Genomic DNA, 22,076 nt, shown 5'->3' with positions numbered 1-22,076 from the left:
AGACCTGAAAAACTGAAATTGATTGTAATCTCTGTGATATATTTTCACCTTGTGTGGATTCTTTAGTCTCAAACGTGTACCCACAAAGTAGGTGTTTTTGTACCAGCAATCATTCAACAGCATATGAGTGCACATTTCTAGCCTTCATCCTCAGTACTCTACCCATTATCTGCTCTAATTTACTTATTTATTTTACTCGCTTATATAGCACCATTAATACCTCAGCTCTTTACAGACACTGTCCCCATTGGGGCTCACAATCTACATTTCCTATCAGTATGTCTTTGGAGTGTGGGAGGAAACCCACGCAAACACGGGGAGAACATACAAACTCCTTGTAGATGTCGTCATTGGTGGGATTTGAACCCAAGACCCCAACGCTGCAAGGCTGCAATGCTAATGTTACTTTTTATTAGCAACCACTATATTGTACTTTTATCTCTGCATGTCATAAATTATAAAATGAAGATGTAGAGTCTTGGAAATGAGGTTGTATAGTACATTGCACGATTGTTTGTAATGGGGTCAAGAAGTTAGAGGCTTCCAAAAGCAGGCACACAAGCTTCCCTGAGGCTATACAATCTAGTCAATCTACAATTATCGCTGCACCTCACAGTAAGGATATCTAATTCCTTCCAGGATGTTAGACTATTTGTTACACATATATACAGTGGGTACAGAAAGTATTCAGACCCCTTTACATTTTTCACTCTTTGTTTCATTGCAGCCATTTGGTAAATTCTAAAAAGTTCATTTTTTTCTCATTAATGTACACTCTGCACCCCATCTTAACTGAAAAAAAACCCAGAAATATAGAAATGTTTCCAAATTTATAAAAAAAAACAAAAAAAAACTGAAATATCACATGGTCATAAGTATTCAGTCCCTTTGCTCAGTATTGAGTAGAAGCACCCTTTTGAGCTAGTACAGCCATGAGTTTTCTTGGGAATGATGCAACAAGTTTTTCACACCTGGATTTGGGGATCCTCTGCCATTCTTCCTTGCAGATCCTCTCCAGTTCCGTCAGGTTGGATGGTGAACGTTGGTGGACAGCCATTTCAGGTCTCTCCAGAGATGTTCAATTGGTTTAGGTCAGGGCTCTGGCTGGGCCAGTCAAGAATGGTCACAGAGTTGTTCTGAGGCCATTCCTTTGTTATGTTAGCCGTGTGCTTCGGGTTATTATCTTGCTATTTTTGTGTCCAGCCAGGTACAACTAGGCAGCTGGGGGCTGGAATCTGCAGCGCAGGGAGGCCCAAGCTTTCTGCCCCCCCCCCCCCCCCGCTGCAAATTGCAGTCCGCAGCCACCCCGGAAAATGGCGCGTTCATAGAAGCGCCATCTTCTGGCGCTGTACCCAACTCATCCAGGGCCCTGGTGCGGTGGCTCACTGGGTAATAAAGGGGTTAGGGCCAGCTTGGTATTATCAGCTGGCCCTAAGCCCAAAATTCATGGGGTCACGCCAGTATTAGACATGACCGCCATGAATTTCTAGTAAAGTATTTAAAAAAAACACAACACCCAGAATAAATTCCTTTAATTGAAATAAACACACAATTCTTTATTGTTCTAAATTAAACCATACTTACCATCACGCCCATTCCAGCTGAAGCCAACGATCTCCTGCAATAAAAGAAAAATAATAAACCAACCTCATCCTTACCTTTCCATGGTTCCCATGACAGCTTCAGCTCTGCTACATCGAGATGACTGGCTGGACCGCAGCAGAACGCTGCCATCCAGCCTGTCATCCCGCAGACACTGAGAAGAGCAGGCATGCTTGCGCTCCTCAGTGTCTCTCTGTGACGGCATCCAGATGAGCCGAGGTCATGTCCAATGAACTCGGCTCACCTCATGCACGTCACTGACAGCGTGGGAAAATTCTCACGCTGAAGCGCTGAGTGCAGGAGAATTCTCCCACGCTGTCAGTGACGTGCATGAGGTGAGCCGAGTTCATTGGACATGAACTCGGCTCATCTGGATGCCGTCACAGAGAGACGCTGAGGAGCGCAAGCAAGCCTGCGCTTCTCAGTGTCTGCGGGATGACAGGCTGGATGGCAGCTTTCTGCTGCGGTCCAGCCTGTCATCTCGATGTAGCAGAGCTGAAGCTGTCGTGGGAACCATGGAAAGGTAAGGATTATGTTGCTTTATTATTTTTCTTTTATTGCAGGGGATCGTTGGCTTCAGCTGGAATGGGCGTGATTGTAAGTATGGTTTCATTTAGAACAATAAAGAATTGTGTCTTTATTTCAATTAAAGGACTTTATTCTGGGTGTTTGTGTTTTTTTTTAACTTTGACTATGGGGTTAGTAATGGGGGTGTCTTATAGACGCCTCTCCATTACTAACCTGGGCTTGATGTCAGCTGGCATTATAAGCTGACATCAACCCCAGCCCTATTACCCCACTGCCACCGCTACAGGGCAGTGGGAAGAGCGAGGCTAAGTGCCAGAATTGGCGCATCCTATGGATGTGCCATTTCTGGGGCGGCTGACGGCTGGTGTTTCTAGCCTGGGAGGGGGCCAATATTCATGGCACCCTTCCTGGGCTATTAATATCAGCCCCCAGCTGTCTGCCTGGCCTTGGCTAGCTATTAAAATAGGGGGGACCCCACGTCAATTTTTTGGGGGGTCCCCCATTTTAATAGCTAGTAAAGGCTAGGCATTCAGCTGGGGGCTGATATGGGTAGCTCCGTGGGTATTACCCCCTTCCCAGGCTTCAAACATCTGCCCCAGAGGTCTGCTTAACCTCCGCTAGAGACTAAAATTACGGGGAACCCCACGCTAATTTTTTTTTTAAATAAATCCTTTACACTAAATGACAAGTACAGTAAGCAACACTATCACTGTACTTATTATATATGTGACTGACATGTTTCTATCTATCTAATCTATGTGTGAAGCTCTATTCTTTCTGTTCTAAATTGTCGGGTACCGCTGCTGAATTGCCGGCCGGCTTTTTTAAAGAGACGGTGCATGAAAACACTAATATTTTTTTTAATAAATCCTTTACACTAAATGACAAGTGCAGTAACCAACACTGTCACTGTGCTTCTTATATGTGTGACTGACATGTTTCTATCTATCTAATCTATGTGTGATGCTCTATTCCTTCTTGTCTAAATTGTCGGGTACCGGTGTATGCCGCTGCTGAATTTGCCGGCCGGCTTTTTTAAAGAGAGTGTCTTCTGAGCAGTTTGTCAGCTTTTGGACACCTTTGAAGTTGTTTTCTATGTGTTTTTGTTTGCCTGCCATTGGTTTTAACGGTGTTCGACGGTGTTCTAAGGTGTTCCACGAACAGTTCGACGAACAGTTCCTCGAACATCCCGGTGTTCGACGAACCGAACCGAACCCGAACACTACTGAGGTGGCTCAACACTAGTAAGGAGGCTTATTCACCATGCAATGCTCCTCTGGGAAATTGATATTACTAATTGCCTCTTCAGAGAAAAAGAGGACTTGAACTCTACAGCGCCACCTATTGGAGCATTGCACGGCGAATGAGCCAAATCAGCCACTCTGTATCTCTTGTGTCACTCCTGTCTTTCTTATATTGTGGACACTTCATGGCAGAGTTCTTGCATCTTTTATGTTATTGTCAATAGACGTTTGATTCAGAGTATTTGTTATTTTGTATATGTACTGCATTTACTGATTGTAAAATGCTTTGTAATATGCTGGCTCTTTATAAATAATGGTTATCATTACTATGATTAATGTCTAACTGGGGAAAGTACAATGGAGATATAGTACTCATTATTCAAGCACAGTCTATTAACATCATGAAAAGTGGCATTTCTGTAAGGAAATCTGTCAATTTATTAAATTACTGAATGTTGGTGGTTTGTAGAGACAACAATCAGACCTGTGCGTAAACCAGTGATTTCCAACTCTAATAACTTTGTGTTCTATAAATGATGTTGTGGTTACTGGACAACCCTTACCTCCATAGCTACCATTAAGACTCTTTGTGTTGGCTAGATAAATGATTTAATATACTATATCCGTTGACTACTTTTCCTGCCCCATGTTAGGCATCTATGAGTGTATGATCACTTCTGGTTTAGCAGATTTTCTGTCTGTCCGGTGCAAAATCTGAAGCATAGTACAGTAGCAGCAAAGTGGACAAGATTTTACTAATTCTCCGCCATCATACTGGGAGAATATCCTTTGAGCAAATTACATGTCCCTGGCAGAAAAACGCATGCGGATTTTACATGTGTTTTTCCTGCCAGGGACATGCGGAAGTGAAGCGTTCTTCACTTGCATTTCCGCATGTGGGTTGACAAGTACTTTCCAAGCGATTTTAGCATCACTTGGAAAAGTGCTTGACAACTTGGTCACACTATATAAATCCATGCAACCGGCATGGATTTATATAGTGTGACCGAAAGAATGGTAAAAAATAAAAAATATACATTATACTTACCTTCTGATGGCCCCCGGTGTCTTTATCCGATGCGTCCTGGTTTGCCGGCAGCTCGCGGTACACTAACCGCCTGCCGACGTCAGCGGTCGCGTGACCCGTCACCTGATTAAATGACGTCATGACAGGTCCTTTTCAGACCATCGCGAGCTGCCGGCAAGCCAGGATGCATCGGATAAAAACATCGGGGGCCATCAGAAGGTAAGTATAATGTATATTTTTTATTTTATTCTTTTTTTTACAGGTTCTATGGTACCCGGGTCCGGAGGAGAGTCTCCTCTTCTTCAAACCTGGGTACCATCCGCACATTGAAACGCATGAAATCTGCATGTACAGATGCAGTGATGCTGATATTATGCGATCCAATGCAAGTCAATGGCGGCAAAAACGCTGCTCTTCCGCGAAATAATTGGTACTGCTGCGTATATTTCTGCAATGATAACCCGCAGCGGAAATTTCCGCAGCATGTGCACAGCACATGCGGATTATCATTGGGGAACATTGCAGACCTTCTACCAAGCGTTTTTAAGCGTTTCTGCAGCAGAATTACCGCTGCAGAAACGCTTCAAAAACGCATAGTGGGCACACAGCCTAATAGTGAATTCTAGCTTTTGACTATGGAGTATATAAATTCATGTACTTCGTGACTAACAAAAATTGTTCATTTATGCAGTTTAGCAGAATATTCACTTGACTTTTTATTAATTAAAGGCTACAGAATTGTTAGGTATCATAGCATTAGCCTTACGGTGGGATTGCAGCTCATGTAAAATATAGTGTTGTATTTTTTTTGTTTTTTGTTTTTTTATAGACCTTTTTTTGTAATTGGCACAAGGAGAGGAATAAAATGAATACATTCTCAGTGTCTATTAATATGGTAGTGCTGCATAAAGGGTAATAATAGTAATAATTGTGAGCCATAATTGATACACTGGAGGCTTCATTTGGAAACATCTTTGGGCTTTGTGCAGAGAGAACTTGCATAGTAAGGTATTTTTGTGGGTGAGACTATAAGCAGGCGGTGACGCACCATTTACAGAAACAAATGACTAGGTCAAATTAGGTCTGTTGAAATTGTCGAAAACACGTTCAGGAAATGGCCATTGTTTTTTTTCTTCTCTATTCATTGTTCTGCACTCTTTACTCCTTTCCAGCAAGATCGCAAGGACAAAATGGTATTTTTATTTTAGTTGAAGTCTCCACTGTGTACATTGTGGGCAGTTTAGTTGGTGTGTAATAAAGTGCTATGACAGTAAGTGCCTAAATATGCTCCTTCTGTGGAGGCTTGAATGAAAAATGCAGGACTGTAATCTTTAATAATTGCCTTTGGGCTACATGATTTACGTAGTTTCTATGTAATTATTCTAAAGTAAGTAAAGAAGAAAATAAAACAACTGTGGTTTGGCTCTGTAGGAAAGCAAAGTCAAGATGTCATATATCTGCTCAATGCCCAAACATACCCTCCAGCTTACGCAGGTAAACAGATAAAAGTAGAACATATTTCCATCTTTGAAATGTTTTCAGCGACAGATAGAATATATGCAAAATAGTTCTATCTGCAGGAGTTAATATATCCCCTTTTCCTTTCTTTTTAAAACTATTTTATCTTTACTAGCAAAAAAGGGAAAACAAAATAAGAGAATTCTTTTAGTTTTTGGTAATTGTTCCTTTGTAATTCACATAAAGTAGCAATTTTTGTAACATTTTAGACCTATTGTAATTCCCATCACTCTACAATATTATATACCATATTATCATGTATGTGAGTATAAAATATTGTATACAAATATCATGTAATGTTCTTATGTAAAATTGGGTTTTTTATATCTTTCAAAAAAGGGCAGAGTAAAAGTCACGGGTGTGATAGCCAGTCGCCCTGCAGTTGGTTGGTTGCAGAAGGTCTCTTCATTTGGCATTACAGACACCTTCTTAGCTGTTCCACTCTCGGAACCAGGAGCTATCTAATGTCTGCTAATTAACACCCTGGCCTGTATGTTTAAATAGTTTGACTTTGCAGCAGGAAGGGGCCAGTGATACTCACATGTTTCCTTGTGAATGCTTGGAGGTCACAGACTGCTATCTTCCTCTGTGGTGCTAGGAGGACGCTTGGAGTTATCTCTCTGAAGTCGGCTAAAGCTAAGCTACTTTCCTCCTGTGTCTGTCTCCCTTGTTGTCTTTAGTTTTCAGTGGGAATCGACTAGTGCTCATCCTCCCTTCCTTATCTAGGGCCAAGCGCTAGGGAAATACAGGGTTTAGGTTCGCGTGCAGCGACTGGTGAGGAACCAATACAGTGACGTTAGTGGACACAGGGTGATATCAGATCAGCCTAAGAGGTCTCTATTGCCCCCTTTCCCTAGAGTCTGGACTCCCTTTCCCCCTTCCCTTTGTGTTGCACTTAGTCTTTCACACACCTTGCGTGACCGTTAAAGAGCTTGTTCAAACTTTGCAAGTTATCATCTATCCATAGGTAGTCGAACTGTTGAGACCCCCAACTTTCCCAGGAACTGGGCTCTGCAGTGCCCTATCTGTATGGAGTAGTGGTCACACATGCGCGCAACTATGTTCAGTGTGTACGGTACTGACTGAGATAGCAGAGTTTTGTACTGGGCAATATCTGGTAGTCCAAAAACATTGAATAGAGCTCTTGGCATCACTCCTTTCTAAATGGGCAGTTAGGAGCTCTCTTCTAAGCATTGGTGTAGTCCCAGCAGTCAGTTTAGCAGCAATCAGAAAGGTATAAACCTGCCCTGTGGATTGGTAATAACTTCCTAAGATGGGACAAAGTTCTTTAACATGTTAGTGTTATGATCGTGCTCACATACTCACACGGGTAACAGAGGAAGGAAAGGACTACCAAAGAGAGAAGCCACACCTGTACCCAACTGGTCCCTGTACAGACTAGAAATGGCTCTAGTCACACAAGTAAATACACCTCCTCAGACCTGGCTCCCTAAAAGGCAGTCAAGGGGTTTCTTGCACCTCCTCAGGAACCAGAGTGGAGGCCTCAACACAAATCCACCAAAAGGTAGAGGAAAGCATGCAGGGTGAGAAACTAAAACACATTCACAAAGGATAGACCGTGATAAATAAGAAGAACCAAAAAACAAGCCAAATAAGTGAAACCTCCCAGACCACCAAACATAGAAGGGAAAGGTGCTGGGGAAGAAAACTCACAGATTTGCAGCCAGAAAAACAACTGGAGCTTACCAGATGAGGTAAATCCCTAGCTGAGGAGCTGGAACTCCAAACACCAATCTATATGGAAGTATAGCCAGCAAGTGAGGTAAGTGAAAGGTAAATATATGAAGCCCATCACAAAGTTTGATAGGACAGAGCCAAAAGAGAAAATTGAAAACACCTGAAGAGAAGCCAACCAAGAAAGAAAAAACAAGACAAAAGAAACCATCAGCATTTGAATAGAGACGAAAAGGACGGTAGCCCAGCAGAGAGGGAAACCGACCACACACCAAAAGGTCACTGGATAAAATCCCAAAACTGAGCCATGACAAATGTACAAAAGGAAAAAGGTAATCAGTCCAAATAGCAATGCCTAAAGTACAGTTAGAAGGACCCAATTTTGCCCCATTATCCAGTGGCGGTTAAACTATATACTCATTGACATCCATTTATCATCTCATATGAGGAAGATCTACCATTAATATGATTGTTCTGTCTCCTTACAGCATATCACCTGTTTACACAGGCTGCTGACAATAAAGAAAAATAAAAAATAGGGTCTGCACACCTGTAGTATTAAATTAATGCAAACGTGCACAAATACGCTATGTGGCCAATATGCGAACATATACATACACGATGCATCAGGACTTTGACTAATGAATACAGGAACTCCAATATTGCTGTAAACGTAAGGTACTCGGTTAGAGTTTTTTGATCAAACAGCGCAAAAGCCATTCAACTACATCAAGGTATACCTTTTAATATGGATGGTACCTAACCACTATATGTCCTACGTCTCCATGTGACAAATCAAACCATGTGGCTTTTGTGATCTTTGATCAAAAAATGACACGTTGATGGTGAACGGACACACCGACCACACACTGGTGACACACTGATCCAAAACACTGATGACACTAGTACCATTTTTTCATTCACACATCCGTAAACATGGATGTGTGAATGAGACCTTTATACAGATTGCATGTGCATGTCCTGGACTTTATAGGAGATGATTATTTTAGCTAAATACTGCATTATATTGCCGTATATAAAACAAGTGATCAGACGAATGGGGACTAAAAAAAAATAAATGTAAAGAAAAAAAAAAAACGTTTTTACAAATATTGAAAGAAAAGCCATAAATATTCAAATCACCTTCTCCCTTTTATTTCCCATTAAAAATCAAGTTTGAAAAAGTCTGACCTAACAGAATATAAAATTATTGAACTCGTACTGTAAATACAGGTGACGCAAAAAAATAATGAAAGACTTCATTTTTCGGGCATGGGATTTCACAAATAAAATCAATAAAAAGTTATCAAAACATCGAGTATATACCAAAATGGTATCCGTACTACAATAATATCAGTTACCTACCGACAAACAAAACCACACACAGATCTGTCATGAATACATAAGGATCTCAGAAAATGGTGACAGAGCCCGACTCCCCCTATTTTGTATACACATTTGAGTTTTTTGCATCACTTAAATAAAAAACTATACAAGTTTGGAATTGCCACAATCATACTGACCTGGAGATCTATGCTGCAGGTAATTTTTATTGCACAATGAATACAGTAAAAACAAACCCCAAAAAATAACAATGGTGGAATTGCTTTTTTTTTTTTTTTTGCTATTTCACCCAAATTAGAATTTTTATTTCTTGTTTTCTTGGTTTTCTTGTTTTGCTGTACAGTAAAATAAATTGTGTCGTGCAAAAAAACAAGATGTAAAAATAAAAATGTTAAGGCTCTTGGAAGTAGGGGAGGAAAAATCGAAAATTAGCTGTGATGGGAGTTATGTTAGGTGAATAAAGAGAGGGGAAAAAAAAACCTCAGGATACAGTAGGTACGGAAAGTATTCAGGCCCCTTTAAATTTTTCACTCTTTGTTTCATTGCAGCCATTTGGTAAATTCTAAAAAGTTCATTTTTTTTCTCATTAAAGTACACTCTGCACCCCATCTTGACTGAAAAAAAATCTGAAATGTAGAAATTTTAGCATATTTATTAAAAAAGAAAAACTGAAATATCACATGGTCATAAGTATTCGGACCCTTTGCTCAGTATTGAGTAGAAGCACCCTTTTGAGCTAGTACAGCCATGAGTCTTCTTGGGAATGATGCAACAAGTTTTTCACACCTGGATTTGGGGATCCTCTGCCATTCTTCCTTGCAGATCCTCTCCAGTTCCGTCAGGTTGGATGGTAATCGTTGGTGGACAGCCATTTTCAGGTCTCTCCAGAGATGCTCAATTGGGTTTAGGTCAGGGCTCTGACTGGTCCAGTCAAGAATGGTCACAGAGTTGTTCTGAAGCCACTCCTTTGTTATTTTAGCTGTGTGCTTAGGGTCATTGTCTTGTTGAAAGGTGAACCTTCGGCCAAGTCTGAGGTCCAGAGCACTCTGGAAGAGGTTTTCATCCAGGATATCTCTGTACTTGGCTGCATTCATGTTTCCTTCAATTGCAACCAGTCGTCCTTTCCCTGCAGCTGAAAAACACCCCATAGCATGATGCTGCCATCACCATGTTTCACTGTAGGGATTGTATTGGGCAGGTGATGAGCAGTGCCTGGTTTTCTCCACACATACCGCTTAGAATTATCACCAAAAAGTTCTATCTTCGTCTCATCAGACCAGAGAATCTTGTTTCTCATAGTCTGGGAGTCTTTCATGTATTTTTGAGCAAACTCTATTCAGGCTTTCATATGTCTTGCACTGAGGAGAGGCTTCCGTCGGGCCACTCTGCCATAAAGGCCTGACTGGTGGAGGGCTACAGTGATAGTTGACTTTGTGGAACTTTCTCCCATCTCCCTACTGCATCTCTGGAGCTCAGCCACAGTGGTCTTAGGGTTCTTCTTTACCTCTCTCACCAAGGCTCTTCTCCCACGATTGCTCAGTTTGGCTGGACGGCCAGGTCTAGGAAGACTTCTGGTGGTCCCAAACTTCTTTCATTCAAGGATTATGGAGACCACTGTGCTCTTAGGAACCTTGAGTAATGTAGAAATTCTTTTGTAACCTTGGCCAGATCTGTGCCTTGCCACAGTTCTGTCTCTGAGCTCCTTGGGCAGTTCCTTTGAGCTCATGATTCTTATTTGGTCTGACATGCACTGTGAGATGTGAGGTCTTATACAGACAGGTGTGTGCCTTTCCAAATCAAGTCCTATCAGTTTAATTAAACACAGCTGGACTCCAATGAAGGAGTAGAACCATCTCAAGGAGGATCACAAGGAAATGGACAGCATGTGACTTAAATATGAATGTCTGAGCAAAGGGTCTGAATACTTATGACCATGTGATATTTCAGTTTTTCTTTTTTAATAAATTTGCAAAAATGTCTGTTTTTTTCCAGTCTAGATGGGGTGCAGAGTGTACTTTAGTGAGAAAAAAATGAACTTTTTAGAATTTACCAAATGGCTGCAATGAAACAAAGAGTGAAAAATTTAAAGGGGTCTGAATACTTTCCGTACCCACTGAATGTTCTCAAGCTGCGGTTTTCTAACTTTTTTTGGTTTATTAAACCAACTTTATTAAACATAGAAAATGTGTACATGCTCCATAATTGCCACAGAAATTTCTTCACCATTTCTGCATCTCTTAACAGGAAAATAGCTGCGTAAAGTACTTGTGTGTTTGCTAAGTTTTACCTTATTTTTGTCGTGCTTTTTGCATGCGTTTTTTTGCATATTTTTCCCTACTCAGTAGTATGGGTGAAATCTGCTGCAAAAATGCTGAAAGATTTGACAAGCTGCAAGGAAATACAAAGCAACGTGTGCATGAGACTCTAAGCATCACATTCACGTTTCTGGTACTTGAAAATCAGTTTTGTGGCAAAACTGCATGAAAAAAACACGACAAGAATGCAGTGTGTACTGTAATCAAAGCCTAAGGCTATGTTCACACATGTTGGGTTTTTCAGCGTATTTTGCTGCAGATTTTTATGTAAATTTTCTGCTGCATTTTGCAGTACCAGCAAAGTCTATGAGAAACCAGAATTCTCTGTAAACACATCTTGATTTTTGTTTTTTTTTGCTGCATATTTTGTCCTTTCGTTGGGTTTTTGGAAAATAGAGCATGTCACTCCTTTCAGCGTTTTTTCAGCAATTTTTCTGTTTTTTCACCCATAGGATGTAATGGGTGGTGAAAAAATCTCTGAAAAAACGCACCAAAAAAGGCATGTAAATTTTTTTTTTACAAGTGCAACATGTGAACATTCCCTAACTCTATTTCAAGTTCCCATGTTCTTAAATTGATCACAAGTTTTGTTTGACTTTGTTAATTTCCAAACAGCATTGTCTTTATGTTCTTATTAAGTTTTGTTTTCTGAAAATGATGGAAGAAACAAGGTTTATTGTACAGAAATAAGAGAACAGAGGTGAGTGTGTGAACAAAATAATAATATAAGGAGAACTTGCCTAGCAGACAACAAGGCGAGAAAGACACCACCTGAGGTTGTGAAGAACTTGGATAAATTGCTGGAGGTGGTGTGCAAAATGGGAGCCAAGGTCTGTTTAAAGAACTGTTGATAAGAGGAAACCTATGGCCCTGACATTTTCTCATATACTTTCTATAATCAGGATGGATGGATGGTGTAACATCTGAACAGCTATAAAGGTTGAATATGTTGGAGACATATTCACCATCTGTAATGTTAAGGAGGTCATATGTTTGTGTTTAATTAGGTGTGTTTGGCGGTGTGTTGTTTCTGAACTCTTTTCTATATCTCCTGCTGGTCGTACACATCACAAAGCTTTTTCTGTTGTCCATTGTGCCAAAGAATTAGACATTGAACCTTTCTCCAATCTTTACTTGATTCATTTAATTTTTTTTCTCCATTTAGGTTCTTCTGTGTTTTTACCTACTTTATACCTGGGCTGGAAAAGGCTCTATCAGATCAATCAATTGGCACTTCCATGTGCATGCAGGCCTAAGAATACTGCAAACTAACCAGCATGCTGGCAACTCAACAGCTTTTGTCGTACAAAGATCTTTGTTCGTAAGTGCTGGTTACTGATACATGAAAAAGATTACAAAAATGCATACAATATATACGTATTTGATCACTGGGTGCCTAAGTGCATTTGGAAGAAATTGCCTGCATTGTGGTATTGAGTAATGGCATCAGACGTGACGATTTCCTACGTGGGTAGATCCAGTCCTTCTGATTGCAATGGAGGCTTTGTTGTCTGAATACCATTGTAATGAGATCTCTGCTATCTTTATATGAATGGTGTGTTTGGGTCTCTACACTGAGCTTTGGGTTTCTAAGTCCATTTGAAAGTTTGACTGTGAAATAACAGGATCATCTTGATTTTTATATATGTGTTGAATAACTTAATGCCTTAATATCTAATTCTTTATATTTCCTGAATATCACATGTCAGCTAATTAGAATATTTCAAATGGATATATTTAGTCTGGTTTAATAAAATTGTTTAACTTTTAGATGACACAAACTTAGACTAGACAGATTTAAAATGTGCCAAACTTTGTGCATGGTCACACTGTGTAGTTTAAGTTTATAACCCCTATTGGTGTATTTTGGTCCAATAATTTACCCCAAATTTTGATGCCACCTTCGTTCAAGATATTACAATTTAGGCCACTCCCCTTCTCAAAAATGCACAACCAGTTTTCCGAAGATGTGTCTAAACCACTTAATGTGGTGCAAGCCATGTAAGCAGTTTACTTTTTGGTGCACATGAAGCCAGAATTCTGATGCATGCCTCAAAAATATAAGCCCCAATTATCACGGGGCTATCATTTAATTATTATTTCAGTAATGGGGACAGTAGCTTAAAACTTAACATCCTAAAGAATTTGAACCTGGATTTGTCAAAAAAAAGATTGTACCAGTGTATTATGTTTGCCATGTTTTCGTGGACACTTACCATAATTGGCAGTTTGAGTTAATGCATTGATAACAAATTATATAACCAAGCCCCCCGACAAAAGAAATAGATATTGTAAAACTTTTGTCCAATTAATATACATGGGTGCTCACTTTTAATGCAGAATAGTAACCAAAAACAGTATGAAGCAGTTACTAGAGTACTGAAGTACAGTAGGCAAGTTTTGGCAGGCAGACAAGCAGTCTTTAGTGCACTGTAGCTCTACCTGGCGCGGAGTTATGTAAACTGTAGCTGCCAGATCAGAAAGATTCAGCTATGTTCATTATTTCTTGTGCAGGATCAGTCCATTTTTCTAAATCTTGGTTTTACATTCAACCTTGCACATGTATATATTTTGTAATTCCTGAATGTGATTTTATGGCAACTCTAGCCTGATTCACAGAATATTAATATACTAAATAGATATGTGTATAAGGGATTAAAGTAGATGTGGAAAAATGCTGCAAAGAAAGAATGATTTCAAAAATAGAAGTGTTAATTTATTTTTATCCTTTATCCAAAGGCAAAGTGATTGAACAAATGGTAAATTAAATCAAATCAAATCAATAGTTGGTGTGACCACCCTTTGTCTTCAAAACAGCATCAATTCTGCTAGATACAGTTGCACAAGTCAGGGATTTTGTAGGATTATAGTCAGGTGTATGAGTAACCAATTATACCAAATGATAATGGTAATCATTTTCATATGTAGGTTGAACACTGAAACACAGTCATTATGTGAAAGAGAAACAGTTGTGTAAGAGGCTTTAAAGGGAATGACTATTCAAGCCAAGTACATGCACTCAGTGCAGCATGGCGGTGCCAAACATTTAAATACACCTTCCCACCTGCTTGTTTTCCATCTATCTCCACACCCCATCTTGCCCCCTCTTTTTGATTGACAGCTCTGGCTTCATAGAGCCAGAGGAGGGTGGAGAGAGATGGAAAAGAAGCAGGTGGGAAGGTGTATATAAATGATTGTCCATGCCATAATGCACCAAGAATCTGTACTTGATTTGAACACTCGTGACTTTTGGATATGAAACAGACTCCCACTCCTTCTTAAACAACCATAACTACAATAAACCTTGACACTGGAATAAATACACAAAATCCATTATTTTGGTTGTTAAAATGGCCACTGCTTTATTTAAATCACAGGATTAAAACAATCACATTAGGTAAAACCCCATGATGTGTGCATGAGATTTCTGGAATCTCCTAGACTTTGCTGGAATTGTAAAATGCAGCTGAAAATTTGCATATAAAAAGCATCAAAAAAGCTGAAAAAAACAAGATGTATGAACATAGCCTAATGGTGTCCTCAATGCTGAAAAATACCGGCAGATACTTATCCATCATGCACTACTAGTAAGAGAGGCATCTGATTTGCTCCATATTTAGGCTGCAGCATGACAACAACCTCGAACATACAACCAATTTCGTTAAGAACTATCTGCAGTGTAAAGAAAAACAAGGAGACCTGGAAGTGATATGGCCCCACAAAACCCTAATTTCACCATTTTTTAGTCAGTTCGGGATTACAAGAAGCGACACAAGGATTTGTGCTAGTCTACATCCCAGAAGATCTGGGGTTAGTTCTCCAAGATGTTTGGAACAACATCCTCACTGATTTCCTGCAAAAACTATACAAGTGTACCTAGAAGAATTAATACTGTTTTGAAGGCAAAGGATGGTCATAAGCAGCTCACAAAAGGAGATACATTTTGAAAAATATAACAGAGAAAAGGCAGCCTTACTTACCAGACCAGGTCACAAAAGCCAATGTACTACAGGAAACATCAGACCCCCATAATAAAGGTGGGGGGCAGCACAGGTGCAAATTACTGATGGAATAACCACTCACAAATCTACCATTCATGGAGGCGGTGGTTGCATAGTATTATAAATGCACACATATGAGGCTTCTATAGGGTGCCAGTCACACAGATGCTTGTGATTCACAGTGTCTGGCTTAGTAATCACTATATCGGTGCACCCCACAAATATAGACACACCAATTTACCCAGCCAACACTAAAGGGCTTGGTGGCATCCTGCATAAAAGTGGGAAAAAAGTTCAATACAAATATGAAAAAGATGTATAAAATACATGACGTATTTGACGCGCCCCCTAGGCCGTCGGGTACTCGGTAGCCGGGCCGGTCGATGCTGGGGGATGTCACGGTGGCAGTGACCCGGTCCGTGACCCAGGGCGGTCAATTAAAAGAAAAGGTAAAAGGGGAATAAAGTTCTTAGAGATAGTGTTCGTGACGCCACCTGTGGTGTGCGGCTATATGGGGCCGCCGCTGCAGTGCAGATCCTCTGGAGTTGATAGTGACGCAGCAGAGTTGGTTCAGCTCTCCACAGGCAGAGCTTAGCTCCAGGGCAGTAGATCGTGATTTTATGAGGTAGATGTTGTTGGTGCAGTGTAATGCAGGTGATGACGCAGATAATGACCAGTCCACAGCTTAATGGCGGTTTCCTCTTATCTTTACTTGTGGTTTGTTAAGCAGACCGGGGCATGGGTACTAGCTGGTAGTAGAGGTCCGGCCGGCCTGGAAGCAATTGGGAATCCACCTCGCCAGGTGAAGTTGTAGGCCTTCCCTCTGCACTAATCTCTTTGGCCCTGCTGCTTGAAGCTATGCTGCGGCCCTCGTCCCTGAGTAAAACGTCTTTTTCCTCACCCGTATGGCAGGCAGCTCGGGCCTTCCTGGAGTGTCGCTCCCACGTGGCGGTGCTGGGCCCTATGGTGCTGCTGTGTCGCCGGGCGTCTGGTGGGGCCAAGAGACCTGCAGTCTCCTGCCCTCCGGATTCTGCTGCTGGGCCTTCAGTGCCCCACAGCCACGGACTCCGGTGTCCGGCTCACTCACACTTCTCTCCTCTGGGGTGAGCTTGTACACAGCTCCCTTCCCCAGGTCCTTCCTCGTCATTCTCCTGTCTCCAACTCCTCTCAACTGACAACTAACTAACCACACCTCCAGATCCCATTGTCAAGGGGAGGGGCTCCCTTTTCTGGTCTGGAGCCGGGAAAGGGTTGTTGCTGGAATACCTGATTAGGGGACCCCTCCTTGCTTCCATGCATGGCATCACCCCTTGTGAGGTAGGCAATGCCACTGTGGCAACCGGACCCCTGGAGTGCCACATATTAGTTGACATTTTGGATGAAATACGCAAGCTTGCAACCCCCGTCAAAGGTCCTCACCGGCTTGCAAGTCCCTACACTAAAATCAAAGGGTGGTGACACCAAATATTAATGTGATTTTAGATTTCTCTTTCATTTAATCAATTTGCATTTTATTAAATGATAATAAGAGCCACAGAGTAGGCTTCTGTTTGGTGGGTCAAGCTGGCAAGAAGGGTCGTCAAGCAGGGTCAGAGCCAAGAGGTCATGTCAGAGACAAAATCATGAAGCATGTTGGTAGTCAGAACTCAAACTCAGGCCAAAGAACAGGAATAATCCGAACAATAAACAGGATGAGAACATAGCAGCATTCACCAGGACAGCACTACTATTGATTGGCAGAGAAGTCAGTGCTTCAGGGGTTTAAATACGCGTCACAAGCAACAAAAGCGCCCTGCTTCCCAGTGGCCATGCTGGAAACAGAGAAGGCACGAATCTGCACAGATGTTACAGTGATAGTGTTGAGATATAATGTGTATGCAGATGGCTTTTAACATGTTTTACAGAAAGATGTGGAGAAAAACATTAAGGGTATGTGCACATAGTTTTTGACGATCTTTTTGGCATGGGTCCAATTAAAAAATGGGGGAAAAAATGCTTCAAAAATGTAAAGGCTGTTCCTATTCATTATTATTCTAAAAACAATATGCTGTTCAGTCTTTTGAGATATTTTTTTTCTTACTGTTTTGAAAAACATCTAGTGGGAAAGTGCATGTCACTTCTTTGAAGCAGTTCCCCATAAAAGAGATTCAGGCTGCAGCTGGAGTACATTTCCACTATAATTTACTCCACTTTCTGGTGCAAGTTATTACCCATCTGTGGGGCTGTATTAGACCACACACCTCTACTAAGCTCCACCCTTATTTCAGAAATGTGTTAGAGCTGCCGTAAAAAAGAAAAAAATGTGACATTTATACACTACATATCTAGTGTAAATGTTTGATGAAGTTCCCCTCCAGTTCCCTATAGCAGGAGTAAATTAAAGGGAAAATATCAGCAGGTATTTGCTATATAGTCTGAGAGCAGCATAATATAGAGCAAGAGAGCCTGATTCCAGAGATGTTTCACCTACTAGGCTTTCCTGTAATTTCAATGCAATAAGTATTTTATCTGCAGGAGATTATCACTGCATAACTAGGTCTCACGTGCAGACGAGTCCAGCTAGTCTGTGTTACCCCACCCACTCCACTAATTGACAGCTTGTTGATAATGCACAGTATACACAGGAAGCTGCCAATCAGGGGTTATACAGTTGTGCTCAAAAGTTTACATACCCCGGCAGAATTTTTATTTTCTTGCCCTTGTTTCAGAGAATATGAATATCAAAAAAAACTTTTTCTTCACTCATGGTTATTGGTTGGGTGAAGCCATTTATTGTCAAACTACTGTGTTTTCTCTTTTTAAATTTTAATGACAACCAAAAACATCCAAATGACCCTGATCAAAAGTTCACATACCCTGGTGATTTTGGCCTGATAACATGCACAGAATTTGACACAAATGGGCTTGAATGGCTACTAAAGGTAACATCCTCACCTGTGACCTGTTTGTAATCAGTGTGTGTGCATAAAAGCTGAGTGAGTTTCTGGGATCCAGACAAACGCTTGCATCTTTCATCCAGGCACTGACGTTTCTGAATTGTGAGTCATGGGTAAAGCAAAAGAATTGTCAACGGATCTACGGGAAAAGGTAATTCAACAGTATAACACAGGAAAGGGATACAAAAAGATATCCAAGGAATTGATAATGCCAGTCAGCAGCGTTCAAACTGTGATTAACAAATGGAAAATCAGAGGCTCTGTAAAAACCAAACCGCGGTCAGGTAGGCCAACAAATATTTCGGCCACAACTGCCAGGAAAATTGTTCGGGATGCAAAGAAAAACCCACAAATAACATCAGCTGAAATTCAGGACTCGAGCGGTCTGGCTGTTTCAAAATCCACAATAAGGAGGCCCTTGAAGAAAAATGGGCTGCATGGTCGAGTCGCCAGAAGAAAACCATTACTGCAAAAATGCCACAAAGTATCTCGCCTACAATACGTCAAACAGCACAGAGACAAGCCTCAAAACACCTGGAACAAGGCAATTTGGAGTGATGAGACCAAACTTTAACTTTTTGGCCACAACCATAAACGTTACATTTGGAGAGAGGTCAACAAGGCCTATGATGAAAGGAACACCATTCCTACAGTAAAGCACGGAGGTGGATCGCTGATGTTTTGGGGATGTATGAGCTACAAAGGCACAGGAAACTTGGTAAAAGTTGAAGTAAAGATGAATGCAGCACGTTATCAGCAAATACTGGAGGTAAATTTGCACTCATCAGCCCGGACACTGCGCATGGGACGTACTTGGACGTTCCAACATGACAACGATCCAAAACACAAGGCCAAGTCGACCTGTCATTGGCTACAGCAGAACAAAGTGAAGGTTCTGGAGTGCCCATCTCAGTCTCCTGACCTTAATATCATTGAGCCACTCTGGGGAGATCTCAAGCGCGCAGTTAATGCTAGACAGCCCAAGAATTTACAGGAACTGGAGGCTTTTTCCAAGAAGAATGGGCAGCTTTACCATCTAAGAAAATAAAGAACCTCATCCACAACTACCACAAAAGACTTCAAGCTGTCATTGATGTTAGAGGGGGCAATACACGGTATTAACCCCTTAAGCCCCGCGGGTGGTTTGCACGTTAATGACCGGGCCAATTTTTACAATTCTGACCACTGTCACTTTATGAGGTAATTACTCTGGAACGCTTCAACGGATCCTCCTGATTCTGAGATTGTTTTTTCGTGACATATTGTACTTCATGATTGTGGAAAAATTTCTTCGATATCACTTGCGTTTATTTGTGAAAAAAATGGAAATTTGGTGAAAATTTTGAAAATTTTGCAATTTTCAAAATTTTAATTTTTAAGCCCTGAAATCAGAGCGATATGTCACACAAAAGAGTTAATAAATAACATTTCCCACATGTCTACTTTACATCAGCACAATTTTGGAACCAAATTTTTTTTTTGTTAGGGATCTATAAGGGTTAAAAGTTGACCAGCGATTTCTCATTTTTCCAACAAAATTTACAAAACCATTTTTTTAGGGACCACATCACATTTGAAGTCACTTTGAGAGGTCTTTATGACAGAAAATACCCAAAAGTGACACCATTCTAAAAACTGCACCCCTCAAGGTGCTCAAAACCACATTCAAGAACTTTATTAACCCTTCAGGTGCTTCATAGGAGTTTTTTGAATGTGGAAGAAAAAAATGAACATTTAACTTTTTTCACAAAAATGTTACTTTAGACCCAATTTTTTTTATTTTCACAGGGGTAACAAGAAAAAATGGACCGCAAAATTTGTTGTGCAATTTCCCCTGGGCACGCAGATACCCAATATTTTGGGAAAAAACACTGTTTGGGCGCACTGTAGGGCTCGGAAGGGAAGGAGCGCCATTTGACTTTTTAATTGTAAAATTTACTTGAATAATTAGCGGACACCATGTTGCGTTTAGAGAGCCCCTGTGTGCCCAAACATTGGAGCTCCCCCACAAGTGACCCCATTTTGGAAACTAGACCCCACAAGGCACCTATCTAGATGTATAGTGAGCAGTTGCAACCCCCAGGTGCTTCACAAATTGATTCGTAAAAATGAAAAAGTGAAAAAAAAAACACATTTTCATTTTTACGAATCAATTTGTGAAGCACCTGGGGGTTCCAAGTGCTCACTATGCATCTAGAAAGGTGCCTTGGGGGGTCTAGTTTCCAAAATGGGGTCACTTGTGGGGGAGCTCCAATGTTTGGGCACACAGGGACTCTCTAAATGCAACATGGTATCCGCTAACAAATTGAATGGAAAATCGGCTCAAATTGTTAGCGGACACCACATTGCGTTTGGAGAGCCCCTCTGTGCCCAAACTTTGGAGCTCCACACAAGTGACCCCATTTTGGAAACTAGACCCCCCAAGGCACCTTTCTAGATGCATAGTGAGCACTTGGAACCCCCAGGTGCTTCACAAATTGATTCGTAATAATGAAAAAGTGAAAAAAAAACACATTTTCATTTTTACGAATCAATTTGTGAAGCACCTAGGGGTTCCAAGTGCTCACTATGCATCTAGATAGGTGCCTTGGGGGGTCTAGTTTCCAAAATGGGGTCACTTGTGGGGGAGCTCCAATGTTTTGGCACACAGGGACTCTCTAAATGCAACATGGTATCCGCTAACAAATTGAATGGAAAATCGGCTCAAATTGTTAGCGGACACCACATTGCGTTTGGAGAGCCCCTCTGTGCCCAAACTTTGGAGCTCCCCCACAAGTGACCCCATTTTGGAAACTAGACCCCCCAAGGCACCTTTCTAGATGCATAGTGAGCACTTGGAACCCTCAGGTGCTTCACAAATTGATTCGTAATAATGAAAAAGTGAAAAAAAAAAACACTTTTTCATTTTTCTGAATCAATTTGTGAAGCACCTGGGGTTCCAAGTGCTCACTATGCATCTAGATAGGTGCCTTGGGGGGTCTAGTTTCCAAAATGGGGTCACTTGTGGGGGAGCTCCAATGTTTGGGCACACAGGGACTCTCCAAATGCAACATGATATCCGCTAACAATTTGAGCCGACAATTTGTTAGCGGATATCATGTTGCATTTGGAGAGTCCCTGTGTGCCCAAACATTGGAGCTCCCCCACAAGTGACCCCATTTTGGAAACTAGACCCCCCAAGGCACCTATCTAGATTCATAGTGAGCACTTGGAACCCCAGGTGCTTCACAAATTGATTCATAAAAATGAAAAAGTGTTTTTTTTTTCACTTTTTCATTATTACGAATCAATTTGTGAAGCACCTGGGGGTTCCAAGTGCTCACTATGCATCTAGAAAGGTGCCTTGGGGGGTCTAGTTTCCAAAATGGGGTCACTTGTGGGGGAGCTCCAAAGTTTGGGCACAGAGGGGCTCTCCAAACGCAATGTGGTGTCCGCTAACAATTTGAGCCGATTTTCCATTCAATTTGTTAGCGGATATCATGTTGCATTTAGAGAGTCCCTGCGTGCCCAAACATTGGAGCTCCCCCACAAGTGACCCCATTTTGGAAACTAGACCCCCCAAGGCACCTATCTAGATTCATAGTGAGCACTTGGAACCCCAGGTGCTTCACAAATTGATTCATAAAAATGAAAAAGTGTTTTTTTTTTCACTTTTTCATTATTACGAATCAATTTGTGAAGCACCTGGGGATTCCAAGTGCTCACTATGCATCTAGATAGGTGCCTTGGGGGGTCTAGTTTCCAAAATGGAGTCACTTGTGGGGGAGCTCCAATGTTTGGGCACACAGGGGCTCTCCAAACGCAACATGGCGTCCGCTAACAATTTGAGCCGATTTTCCATTCAATTTGTTAGCGGACACCATGTC

The 22,076-nt window shown here is 41.2% G+C and overlaps 1 protein-coding gene across 3 annotated transcripts in view; it reads left to right on the top strand.

Moving 5' to 3' along the window:
* Positions 1-22,076, top strand: part of IL1RAP (interleukin 1 receptor accessory protein) — a 288,771-nt gene that overhangs the window by 110,503 nt on the left and 156,192 nt on the right. For 2 of the 3 annotated variants that reach the window (XM_073675162.1, XM_073675165.1), the window contains exon 2: positions 12,439-12,594. The exons of the other annotated variant lie outside the window; for it this stretch is intronic. In XM_073675162.1, coding sequence (XP_073531263.1) covers positions 12,551-12,594 — 44 coding nt within the window. In that variant the 5' untranslated portion in view covers positions 12,439-12,550. The remainder of the gene's footprint in view (positions 1-12,438; positions 12,595-22,076) is intronic. 3 annotated transcript variants of the gene reach the window in all.

The sequence above is a fragment of the Phyllobates terribilis genome, unplaced genomic scaffold, assembly GCF_046119375.1.
Source record: "Phyllobates terribilis strain yellow unplaced genomic scaffold, ASM4611937v1 Scaffold_3__8_contigs__length_932513732, whole genome shotgun sequence".
Classification (NCBI taxonomy): Eukaryota; Metazoa; Chordata; class Amphibia; order Anura; family Dendrobatidae; genus Phyllobates; species Phyllobates terribilis.
Note: the sequence above shows the minus strand (reverse complement) of the source record. Positions and strands in the feature narration are given on the sequence as shown.